The following is a 12,627-nucleotide window of genomic DNA, read 5'->3' on the forward strand; positions in this document are numbered from 1 at the left end:
ATATTGATCCTTGGCACATACCAAGAATCAAGTGGGAAGAGATGGCTGTAATACAGGTAGACCCTACTCATGGATCAGAGATTCTACCCATTTTCTACACCATCTAAGTATATAAATTAACAGATTTGAATATAAATTGAATGCTGCTAAATCATACTGGGGTCCAAACTAATCTCAGTATTTTATTACTGTCTCCTTCGTGCTCTAAACAATATAGCCTTTACATTCTGACTGACTTCTGATACTTTTCTCACTTAATTGGATCAAAGCTTTGACTGCTGAGAGAAGCCAAGAAAAAGCACTAAGCCAAATTTGCTGAGAAGGAAACGCTGCTATTTAGGCAGAAACAGGCATTAAATTTCAATGCTTCAAAATAATGTGTCTGGCTGTCCAATTTAGCACATCCCTATTCCAATTCCTAATACATTATTCTCAGGCCACTGCAATCACTGACCTGTTAGCAGCATCAGTGCTGCAAGGCCATTATTAGAGCTGTCAGTTAACACTCCTCCATCTTGAATTCCAGACTTGGAAGCTAGGATTTTTTATTTATTGGGGTTCTCTCCCTAGAACAGCCTTGTGCATCCTGCTAGCTTCAGACTCAGGGGAAGAGCAGTCACACACCATTGCCTTCAGCACAATCAAGAGCAAAGGAAGAAAGCCCATCAAGCCAGTTAATTTTACACCAAGGCAGCACTCTCAAAAAAGCACCACAAATACTGTGCTTTAAAAGAGGGAGCACTTGAGCAGCAAGAAGCAAACTCCCGTTTCTTTCCTGTGAAGGAAAAGGTTTTGAGTTTTATAAAGCTTATTCACTTCAACTATGCTTAAGGAAAGACAGGCTTGCAGAACATTCCTTGCTGAATATTAGACTAAATAATGGATAAACTCCTGTACAGCAAGGCAGTAGCCATTTTCAGTCCATCCCACTGTCATTTCATCTCACTGCAGATCAGTTCCAGGAACTCTGAGACCAGAGGGATTCCTTCAGACCACACACATCAGTCACATAAAAGCATTGTCATTTTTACTGCTGTTTAGTGTGGAATAACCATGGTGTAGTGTACACATTGTTTTAATAATGTTAAGCATTAAAACCAAGACTTAACTGGCATGATGAAAAGCTCAGAATACTGCACCAGGCTGACTTAGCTGAATTTACCCTGAAACATCATCTGCTCAGTGCAGTCTGAAAGTCAGAGCTAAGCACAACGATTTCACTTGATATCTATCAACCGCATGACTAAGCAGCCATTTCCTGAAGACCTTGCATTTCCTCAGAAAAGCTGCAATTCAAAAGGAAACCAGCACACAGCTTTGCCCATTGGAACACTGAAGCCAGTACAACACTGAGTCCAACCAGCTCTTTATTACATGAAATACTGTTCCCAGGTATTAAAGAAAAAGCAATCAAGTCCACCAGTCAGCTGCATCTTATTTTTCAGTACCCAGAATATCCAATTTAGCTCTTCACCTTTCATACCAAGTTTCTTCCTGTTCTTAGATATATTTTAAGATGAACAGTTTAATTCACAGCACCATTTTTAAATAATATACACAGAAAGAAGCACAAGTCATAAAAGGTTAGGCTGCAAAAGATTTTGACATGCATTTTACTATTGCTGAATATTACAAGACAGAAGTTTACTTTAAACATTAAAGTGCCAGGTTTATGTACAAACTATTAAAATAGTAAAAATGGTAAACTTAAAACCTGCTAAAAAAGCAGTGAGATCATCATGCAGTTGCCTCCAGAGCTTTCTAGACTATTCAACAAATTTACAACTGGAATCTTTTAACTGCTCCTCTGTTTATGGTGAGAACTGCAGAAGCCAGGGGTGAGTGCCCACAACCTCCCACCTCGCAGAAAGAAGCACCACTATCTCTCATGGAGTGGAACAGCATGTGCTGTAAGATACACCTGAGCATCCTATGCATTAATACCATTGGTAAAATCTAATTAAAAGGGGTTTTACTGCTGGAGCTACACCAGCCTTCTAAAGTATACCAGTATCACCACACTTTCCAAGAGTGGGATTTCAGCACAGCACCCAAGTCACACTGACTCAGCTCACTGAGTGTTTCCCTGTAAGCAGGGCAGGAGGCACATTAATGCACGTGGGTCCAGGTCACTTAAAACTCCGCATCCAGGGTGAAAGAGTTGTCTGTGGGCTTCGACATGACTCCCATCCTCTGGTATTCACCTACTCGCTTCTCAAAGAAATTTGTCTTGCCTTCCAGAGAGATGTTTTCCATGAAGTCAAAAGGATTCTCTGCTTTGTATATCTGAAATACACAGGTAATTCTGTAGTCACCACAGGTGCTCACATTTTGAGTATGCAAGAGCTTTAGAGATCAGTTGGGAGGACACTAATGGCAGCATCAGCAGCCCAACTATGCAGTGAGCAAAAAATCTCTGCCCCAAGCCCTACTCTATTTGTTCCTGTCTTCTTTTAGCTGCAGTAAACAGAAGCACAGTACAGCTTTTTCCATAGTATGCTTTTGCTCTTTGTTCTGTGAGTCTCCAAACAGAATGCAGCAGCAGAACTGCTAAATCATTTTACAAGTTAAAACAACATTGCTGCAGCCAATTTAGGATTTGAATTTCTGGAGGAAGTCAGCATTGTCTTTTCCCCATGAAACATTCAGTGTGTTAGAACCTTACCTTGTTAAATCCCAGCTCCAACATAAGCCGGTCTGCCACAAACTCGATGTACTGTTTCATTAAAGTGCAGTTCATGCCAATCAGCTTCACAGGCAGCGCCTCCGTCAAGAATTCCTGCAGATAACAAGCATTTTATGTACAGAAACTGGCATTCACTCTATCATCTAGGTTAGTTTTATGCCCAACAGCTCCCCAGCTTTGTTTGATTGCAATGAAGCTCCTAACAAGAGGCAGGCAGTTACCTGTTCTATGAGGACAGCATTCATGATGATTTCCTTTACTCTCTCCTCTGATGGTTTGTGTATCAAGTGCTTGAACATCAGGCAGGCAAAATCACAGTGCAAACCCTGGGAAGAAGTTCCAGAAAATTATTTCAGGGACACTGATTTAAGAGAGCACAGAGTAAGTGGCATCACCTTTGCCACGTTACTCTTTCCTACAGACAACTTTCTGCCTCAACAGAAGGCATCACAAGCAAGCTCTGCCAGCGTGAGGCACAGCAGCTGCGAGCATTGGTGAGAACCCTCCAACTACTTTAGAGGAAGTAAAATGCTAAGTTCATTCATATGCTTCTGCAAGATCCACAATGACACATGTTTACACACTTTAGTGAGCTTTATAGTCTGCCTGTTTCTAAATATACTCCTGTTTCACAATATAGGCTCCAATTGAGTGTCATTACTTCAAACTCCTGTGGCACATTACCATCTTAACTGCTAGAATTTGACTCATACCTCATCTCTACTGATGAGTTCATTAGAAAAAGTGAGTCCAGGCATTAATCCTCTTTTCTTCAGCCAAAAAATTGATGCAAAAGAGCCAGAAAAGAAGATTCCTTCCACAGCTGCAAAGGCTACTACGCGTTCTCCTGTTGAGAGAAGATTGATAGTAATACCACACAGAAAACTGAACAGGATTGATACACAGAAGTGGCAAACTGTATCCTGCAAAGCAAATGAAGTTGTTTCTGCCTAAGTGTACTATGGGCTGTGCTTAAAAACTATTGAAGATTCCTGATCACTAAACAAAAAAAAAAAAAAAACCATGAGAGGAAGTAGGTACTAATCAGAGCAGCTAGTAAGTAGCTGAAGCCAAGGCTCCTTCCCCCAGATCAACCCTCAATATTATCCTTTCTCAGATGGCTCACTAAAAGGAGCAGTCATTTTGGCAGCTGATTTAAGTCAGTGTCTACTCATCTTTGGCCAGGAAAAATGTTCCAATACTAGTGAAATAATGATTTGTACCATCTCACCTTTGAAACAAGACATGAGGAATCACCAGGGAAGAGGAGCTAGTCTCCAACCAGAGACATGCCTGCTGGCTATAGATGGCCATGGCATGTCCTGACATGTGGCAGCAATTTACAGTTTGATTATATAGTCAGGCACATGATGACTGCCACATGACCTTATTATTCATGATGTCAGCATTTTTACAAAGATCTCCTGTCAGTAGCTCATTTGAAGATGAAAATTATTTTCTTCACATTCAGAATTATACCAGTGTCTTATACTGGAGACCATGTACTCTCTCTGGGACAGCAATAATCCCAGTTAACTGTGAAGTCTGGAGAAATGGTGGTTCCTCTATCTTTAGGAGAAATTTCACTTTGTTTCATACTCACCATATGTTGCTTTCTTGTCCCCAATCCAGCACATGGCCCAATCTGCCTTCTTTTTAACACATGGCAACGTTTCAATAGCATTGAAAAGAAATTCCCTGAGAAAGATAAAACTCATTAGGATAAGACATCAGCACAACCAGCAAAATAAGGATTCACTGCCATAAACAGTATTGATCACTGAAACATGCTCTGCACCTTCATCCTGGTCATTGTCTGTCCCCCTCTAACCTGGCACCAATGTAGCTCCATTTGTTCCAATCAGATACTTTTTCCTTCACGTACTGCTCACATCAACACCAGCTCTCCTGAATTCCCATCACAGTATCAAGGGGAGAACTGTTTCACCAAGTGCTCTTGAACAAGGCAGTCCAAACTAGAGATTAACCAGGATACACTTTACAGCGTGAAGGCATGAGACCTCTCATGTAGAAATGACACAGCAAGCTTTTTAAGTAGCAGTAAAACTCAAAAATTAATATACTCCCCTTTGACTGCTCCACCCTTTACATTGTGTAATTTCTTTATTTCAGTTCTGAGTGATTCCAGTTTCACTCTTAATGTAAGCAAGGTCTTACACCTCAGATGAAAAAAGATATTGTGAAGTAAAACTGCTGTTAAACAGCAGTGGCTTTTTATATAAGCCTAATTTACTTCCTAAAATTAGCCTGAAAGTCAGAGAACAATTGACATGCATTAGCCAAATTCTGAATATTTACTGAGCTCTGAACTTTTCATCATCAAGCAATACAAACCTCTCCTTGGAATCCTTAATGTAGGTGTCAATAAGAAGACTGTACATTTCTGAGTGTATATTTTCCATGGCAATCTGGAAGCCATAGAAACAACGAGCTTCTGTGATTTGTACTTCTTGACTGAACCGCTCCACCTAGAGGAAATAAATAAGCATTTGCAAAAGTGTTTGTGATTTGCAGGTTAGATGCATTAATGCTGAATGGACCAGTTATAGGTTAGCCCACAAAATCTTCTGAGTAATTCCAGATATGTGGATTACTAACAGCAATATAGAAAGCAGCAACCCCTCAGAATTTCAAATCAGAAGGTATTCTTTGGTCCCATGGGAAAATGTTTCAGTTTTACTTATCCCCCATTAGGAAGAAGAGCACAGAGGGTAGAAGCAGAACAAGGGCTGTGAAACAGCCAAGTGCTACTGTAGGGCAGCACTCAGTGCCCAGAGGGGAGTGGGCAAACTTGCAGATTACAAAACCAACGCAAATTTTTTAATTAACACAGGACAGCCCTATGTGTTCTTCATGCTGTAGCACTCCATGATCCAGCAAACCAGCTGGATCAGCCACAGCAAGCATCCTGAACATGTTATCTGGTTATCCACCCAAAATGATATTTCTGTCGGGACTTGGCACACACTCACCAAGTTCTCGTTGACAATGCCATCACTGGCAGCAAAGAAGGCGAGGACGTGAGAAATGAAGTACTTCTCCTCAGGCTTCAGGGACTCCCAGTGCTGAAGGTCTTTGGAAAGGTCCACCTAAACCATTACAGGATAAGTAAGGAATTGCCCTCCGGTGCAAGGCCCGTCCCCAGCACCGCGGGCAGGAGGGGCCGCGGCCGCCCAGCCCTCACCTCCTCCGCCGTCCAGAAGGAGGCCTCGGCCTTCTTGTACATCTGCCAGATGTCGTGGTACTGGATGGGGAAGATGACGAAGCGGCGGGGGTTCTCCCGCAGCAGCGGCTCCTCCTCCTCCACACCCCGCGGCACCTGGAATGGCGGGAGAGCGGCTCGGGCTCGGGGCGGGGCATGGAGGGAGACTGAGGGCGGCAGCTCGGGGGAGACCCCGAGGACACGGGCTGGGAGGACGGAAAGACCCCTCCGAGGGAGAGGGGCTGGGCAGGGGGTGGGGGAGATCCCCCGAAGGAGAAGGGGCCGGGAGGGTGCAGAGACTCCCCTGAGGGAGAGGGGCTGGGCCGGGGCGCAATGCCCGGCGGGGAGCAGCGGGCTCGGCCGGGGGCAGAAAGGAGAGACCGCCGATGGGGAGAAGGAGAGGAGCGGGGGCTGCAGGAGCCTCCGGCAAACAGGACAGAGCTCCTGCACTCACCGGATTGCCGTCATCCTCCTGGAAGATCTTGCGGGCCGTCTTGCTGGCCAGCACACGGGCGCTGCTGAGCGTGGGGGGCTGCGGGAGAAAGGGGCAGGGTGAGCGCGGTGGGCGCTGCCAGGCAGGGGCTGGGAGGGAGGGCGGGCGGGCGGGCGCTCACCGTGTTCTCTTTGTTGCTCAGCGCCAAGCCTTTCATGGGCGACAGACTCTTCATAGGAGACTGGCCCTTCTTGGGCGACACCTGGGGCTGGTCGTGGCGGGCGGCGAGCGGGGCGCGGGCGGACAGCATGGCTGGAAGTGCAGCGGCGACAGGAGCGGCAGCGGCGGGACGGGCGGCAGGAAATGGAACCGCGCCGCGCCGCCCCTTTATATGCCCTTCGAAGTTGGCGCCAGAACGGCCGGCTGGCCACTCACAGCTCTCGCCACGCCCACCGCGGCCCGCCCCCGCGTTCCCATTGGCTGTGCCGCGGGTGGGGCCCCGCCTCCCATTGTGGCAGCGGCGGCGGGAGGAAGAGTCCGCGCTTTGCTTTGGCGCCAAGGGCGCGCGGGCAAGGCGGGAGAGCGCGCGCGGCCCCGCCCCCGCGGTTCCCGCTGTTCCCGCTGTTCCCGCGGTTGCCGCAGCCCCCGCAGCCCCCGCTCCGCTCCCGCAACCCCCGCGGAGCGCTCCGAGTGCGGGAGCTGCGCCTCGCCCTGCTCGAGAAACATTCGGCTGCCGTGGAAGAGTCCCCAGCTCGTGTCTGGGTACGAGACCTTAACCTGGGTTTGGGGCACAGGTCTGGAAATGGCACTTTGCCTTGCTTTCCCCTTTTCTTCTCTGGTCCCTCCTACCTACCCATTCATTTTTACTTTCAACACTGATATCTGAATTTGGATAGAAATTCCACATTCCTGCATTTGGAGGCAGAAATTGTCTTCCTGGAGAAACTGGATCTGTGTGCCACCCGGTTTCACGTGTTTTAAATAAATAGCACAAGAAAAGGAGAACACAGGTATGAAGAAGAGGTGAATATTTATGATTTCTAAATTCAGCATTTATTTTTTATTAATTAAAGTGCAAGATCGTTTCCCTCATCCAATTCCACAAGGGATCTGCTTCTGTCAGCTAAAATGTTTCCCCTGAAGCAGTTTTAATGAAACCAGGAGCTCCATGAGACTTGGAGGCCCTTCAGTCCCACGGGATGCAGAATGGCCTGGACTGGTGCCTGTCACCTGAGCATGGCCCAGCACTGCACTGTGCTTGGCTGGAGAAGAGGCAGGTAGAGCAGGAGGGCAGCAAAACTATATAATGGTACTGTGTTAAATTTACTGCTGTGGATTGGGAAGAAAAACAAAAGTACTCCCCTCCAGCACCACCTCTGACACTAAATCCAAATCATTTTAGCAGGTCAGTGTCAAAGTCACAAATACATCTCCATCCCAGGAGCACCACAAAACCCCTAGTAGGGGGCCAGAATCCTAGTCAGCAACCTGGACAACCACAAACACACCCCTGCTCCATTCCAGAAAGTTGGTCCTAGAGGCAGGAGTACCAGGCATCTCCCAAAAGGCTTACAAGTGTCCATGTAACACCCTATTATCTCCTGCCACCTCTATAGCTGCTGGGAGAGTTGGCAGAGAGCTAGAGCAGCACCCTCCCCATCCCACCCAAACTCATTTACCCTCCCACCCCAATAAAGAACCTCCAAGCCACCACAAGCCCTGGCCAAGGGCTGTCACAATGCAGCAGCTGTGCTATCTCTGCAGTCCAGCTCCTGTTCACAGAAGCCCATGGCAGGGCATCAAAGCCTTGGCCTGAGGACGATGGCTCTGCAAGGAGAAAAAAGCGCCAGGGACAGCACAGAGAGGGTCTGTGAGGAAGCATGTTGCAACCCTGTGCTGCTGGAGCTGCCACAAAATGGTATTTAAAAATGAGTGCCCATGGTGGATTTTTCTATCACAGCAGTTTAACCCAACTGCATTTGTTCCTCCCTTCACGCACATCCTTCTCCATGATGCAGCTGCATTTTGGGACCAGCATTTTCACGGCAGCTCTTTGGCAGAGCTGGGTTGAAGGCAGTAGGCTGCTGCCCTGCTCTGAAGTGCCCAGCATCAGGGATTACAGGGATAATGATGAAGGATGTCAGCTAGCTCCTGGCCTCTCTTTGGGTGTGTGAAAGAATGCTCTGCCTTTATGGCTTCTGGTCACTAGTTCTGAGTACTGTGTGCTTACAAAAACAGCCCCAGACTTGTACTAATTTCTCGCCTTCTTTGTTGGCAGGAATTCAGACACTCAGGTGGAAGTAAGAGCAGCCTGGGGTGTCTGGGTGAGGCAGCTGTGGGGTGTTGTGTAAGCACCCTGTTTGCATGAGGTGCCCCCGGGCCCCACGCTGGGTCCCCGCACCCAGCTCCACCCAGGCCCTGCCGTTCTCCTCAGCTGCTCGTGGAGCTCAGCCTCTGTCCCAGCCACTGCTCTTGGGGACCTCAGTGCCAGCACGGCAAAGCCCAGTCCCACCAGGCACACCTGCACCCCCAGGTCCCGTGTCCCCAGCACGTCTGCCTCCCAGGCTGGCTGTTGCCGTGGCTCTGAGCTCACAGACCCGCTGGCAGCGCTCAGGGCAGGGCTCTCCTTGCTCACAGGATTGCTTCTCTTCCATTTTAGCACAGACTGCCTACAGAACAGACAGTGACTCCAGGTTGCTGACTGCCTCCCACCACTGCAGCAACTGGTCTGGTGAAAGTCAGTGAGGAGAACTGACTCATCACTAGCTGAGGACTCAGCGTCTGCTGATGGTTTTCTCCTGATTTGTTTGCGTGGTCTCATCCAGCCACATTCATCCACGCCAAATCCTGAAATCCTCACCCACTGCTCAGTCTGGTAGGGTTGATATTTGTACAGAGCACCAAGCTCAATGGCCCCTGCTATGGTCTGAGTTCCACATGCAACAAAAAGAAATCTAAGTATAAATATATGCTGAGACAGGGTAGGTGAGCAGGAGAGGCCACCAGCCAACATCTCCGAGATGGTCAGCAGTGGTCTCAATGGCCCCCACTTTCTCCAGCAGGTTTGGAGGTAGGCCCCGGCATTTCCTCACCCAGCTGTGCTGAGAAGAATGCTCCACATCCCTCCAGAACCCATCTGAATCTAAGGACTCAGACCAAAACTTCAAAAATTTGAATGAAGAATTTCTCCCAATAGCTGTCTACCTGCTGAGAGGTGGTCGCCCTGAATTTACTCCAGGATTTATAACTGCAAAAACTGAACTGCAGGGCCTAGGCACTTCAGCAGGCTGTTTCACTGAGAAATCCAGAGCAGAACGAAACAAGTCTTCATTAGCATGATTCTGGCTGGATATCACATTTGCCAATGCAGCCCATTCATTTGCAGCACCATCATTAGCCACCTGCTTACCTGACAGTCAGCCTCTTAGAGATAATGAGCTGCTGGAAAGCAAAGCTCTCACAGGGTTAACATCCCCAAAGCCTTGAATTGTTTTTTAACTGCAGTTCTTGCCTATTTAAGGCCCTTACTCAACATTTACAGCTCTCAGGACAGTCTGCAGGTAGTATATGGCCACACATGGCTTTTTAATGGCATAATTGGACGTGTTTCTTTGCTGTTCATGCAGCTCAGCACGGTGCTGCAGATACAGTCCCACAAGTGCCAAGCACTGAAAGGCTTTCAAGAACTGGAAACAAGAAGTTTTCCAAGCAGCAGCACTTGCTGGCCACCAGCAGTCAGTAATGTGCAAGAGCAGCACTGATTCTGGAGCCTTCCTGAGGACCTGTGAGCACACTGTGGAGCTGGAGTAGCAGGGCCCACATGGCATTCATTCCCGTGCTCAGGAAGGCTGTCACTTTTCCTGGCTGGGAGCACCACGTCCTTGTTTCCCGCAATAGCAGAAGGCAGTGGCTGCAGCCTGTGGCCCACCCGTGACTTGCCTCGAGCAGTCAGTGTTTTGGTCTCCGTTCTGGTCTCAGCTCCTGCACTCTGCTCACAGAGGCTGCGGCTGACTCTTGCTGCACATGGACAGCTACAAGTCTCCCTCTAGCAGCCAGTCACTTACCACAGAGCAGTGAACTTTCCTGAGGGCTACATTCCTCAGCATTTACTCATCCAAAACTGCCTGTCGGAGGGTGCAGCCCCAGGTCCTCAATTTCTGGGCAGGCCCGTGTTGGTTGTGTTGAGCAGGGCTGTGGCACAGCAGCACTTCTGGGACATCTCCTCATTGCTGCCATACACACACAGTGGTCTGAGCCACCCTTTCTCTCTTGCTCCAGAAGACAACCTTGCCATCTTAGTAAGGCAGCCAGGAGCCCCCTGCACTCCCAAATGATTCCAAAGAAATCCAGCCTCGAACCATGGAAGTCAATTAACAGAGGACACAAAGGTGGGACTGAAATGATTTTTCTTAACTGGGTCAGCAGGGGGCAGCTTGGTTACCACCCAAACCTTACCCATCTGCAGAGAACTCGTGTGTTCCACATCCCTGCTCTATCTTCTTCCAATGAACTTTTCTTCTCCAGCAGAAACTTTTTTTTCCCCCGGAAAATGCAGATTATCTTCAACAAAGAGGATACCTTTGTATCCTCTACTACCAGACTTCCTGATGTACATTGGCATTCCTATCCTAAGAAACCACCTAGTCAAGATTGTCCTGAAAAGACTGAGAAAGGATTCTGCCTCTCAGCTTTGGGACAGTACAACATTTTAGCCCTTTTCTGCTCCAGATGGCAATGACATTTGCACTCATCCAGCAGGGCAGAGACTTATCATTGAACTTTTTTCTGGTGGCATCTGCCAGACACTTCCCTGCAGAGCATGAAAATGTTCAGTATTTGTCAGGATTCAATTACAGTTTTGCCAAAGAAGGGACTGGTAAAAGCCAGCTCCTTCCATGCCCCATCCTGTTCTGCCATGGCAATTTCATTGTGGGGTCTAGCAGTGACCCCAGGGTGACAGGAAGAGGTGCAAGGGACTGTTTACCTGCTCAGTCCCTGCACAAACAGGCAGCAGTAGAAAAGATCCCAAATACATCCAAGCAAATGAAAGATGAGCTAGGAACACTCCTATATATGAAGGCAGTAATTGACCTTGGGAATTGTAACCAGGGGGAAAAAAGATAAAATGGAAATTAGAAAACTAGAGAGAGGCAGTTGCCCACAGCACTTAGGGGACCATGAAAACACAGAAAAGTGGGTTTATGTTGCACTTGCATTGAAAGGGATAACCAGAAGTAGATAAATTGATGCAGGTCTGATATTAAATAAGACAGAATCCTGTATGGGAATGTAACGGGTGACAAAAAAAAATTGTCATCCATTATCCTTTTGGCAGTACAGTCAGGCTGATAAAAAAAAATCCCTTGCTTTATAAGGGCACATTTGATTCACTGCTTTGTGACACTGAGAGGATTAAAACTGGCTAACTGGTAGATTTTAGAAAGGCACTGTTGGGGCACATCAGTACCAGCTCAATGTCCTGAGGTGCCTGCAAAGTTTTATGTGGTAGATGCGGTGGGCAGTGAATGTGTGTAGAAATAACCTGTCCTTGGTATTGATGAGGCTAAATGCAGGATCATGCACTAGGGAAGAAAACTGAAGGTCACATTTATGAACTGCTGGGCTGGCCCTGCAGAGAGGTGCTTCTGGGTGATGGTGCACAGCAGCTCCATCAGCAGCTTCCCAGGCTGAGCCCTGGCCAAGGGAGCAAACCAGATCCTGTGCTCCACTGGCAGAGGGATTGCAGCTGGAGCCTTGACTGCTTCCCTCCTGCACTGTGGGACAGGATCCACGGGGCAGTGCCAGCAGGGCTCAGCTCCAGATTCAGCCACCCAGAGGCTGATATCTACTCATGGGTGGGGTGTGCAGGCACCGAGGGTACCTGAGACATTCTAAAGCATCCTGCCTGACCTCACTGTGCCACTCCTTCCAGCCACATATCGAGGCCCTCCACAGCCTCTCAAATGGCACAAATATCCATATTTAGGCAACCAAGTCAAGACATACAATGAATTGTTGGGATGTCTAAATGCACTGCCATTATCTCAAACCAAACCCTCCCCCTGTGCCGAGTCCCAACAGCAAAGGGTGCAAAGGGTGTTGCCAATGTGGGAGCTGTTCAGAAGACAGCTCCAGGGCACAGCAGAGGATTACAAACCTGCCCTGGAGGAAGATGCTGGAGCAGGCTCTCCTGTTCACTGCTGTGAGAGCAAGCTGGGGAGCAGCCAGGTGACCACCCCAAGCAAGCATGGCTGCAATCAGCCACTGGGGAAAAAGGCATAAGAT

The 12,627-nt window shown here is 48.1% G+C and overlaps 1 protein-coding gene across 1 annotated transcript; it reads right to left on the reverse strand.

Moving 5' to 3' along the window:
* Positions 1-1,349: 1,349 nt before the first annotated feature.
* Positions 1,350-6,658, reverse strand: RRM2 (ribonucleotide reductase regulatory subunit M2). Its single transcript, XM_041477901.1, has 10 exons — positions 6,524-6,658; positions 6,364-6,441; positions 5,892-6,026; positions 5,680-5,796; positions 5,042-5,175; positions 4,290-4,384; positions 3,400-3,533; positions 2,908-3,012; positions 2,666-2,779; positions 1,350-2,286 (listed from the first exon to the last, which is right to left on the reverse strand). The coding sequence occupies exons 1-10, from the start codon at positions 6,650-6,652 to the stop codon at positions 2,134-2,136; spliced, it is 1,194 nt and encodes a 397-aa protein (XP_041333835.1). The 5' UTR covers positions 6,653-6,658; the 3' UTR covers positions 1,350-2,133.
* Positions 6,659-12,627: the final 5,969 nt, after the last annotated feature.

Source organism: Pyrgilauda ruficollis, unplaced genomic scaffold, assembly GCF_017590135.1.
Source record: "Pyrgilauda ruficollis isolate IOZ18807 unplaced genomic scaffold, ASM1759013v1 scaffold42, whole genome shotgun sequence".
NCBI lineage: Eukaryota > Metazoa > Chordata > Aves > Passeriformes > Passeridae > Pyrgilauda > Pyrgilauda ruficollis.

Bases quoted from the DNA above. Each gene is read 5' to 3' on its own strand.
- RRM2 (XM_041477901.1), bottom strand. From the start codon at position 6,652: ATGCTGTCCGCCCGCGCCCCGCTCGCCGCCCGCCACGACCAGCCCCAG. The intron at 3,534-4,289 runs GTGAGTATGAAA...TTCTCTCAACAG, and splicing joins GGACAAGAAAGCAACATATG to GAGAACGCGTAGTAGCCTTT. The intron at 2,780-2,907 runs GTAACTGCCTGC...TGTTATCTGCAG, and splicing joins ATGCTGTCCTCATAGAACAG to GAATTCTTGACGGAGGCGCT.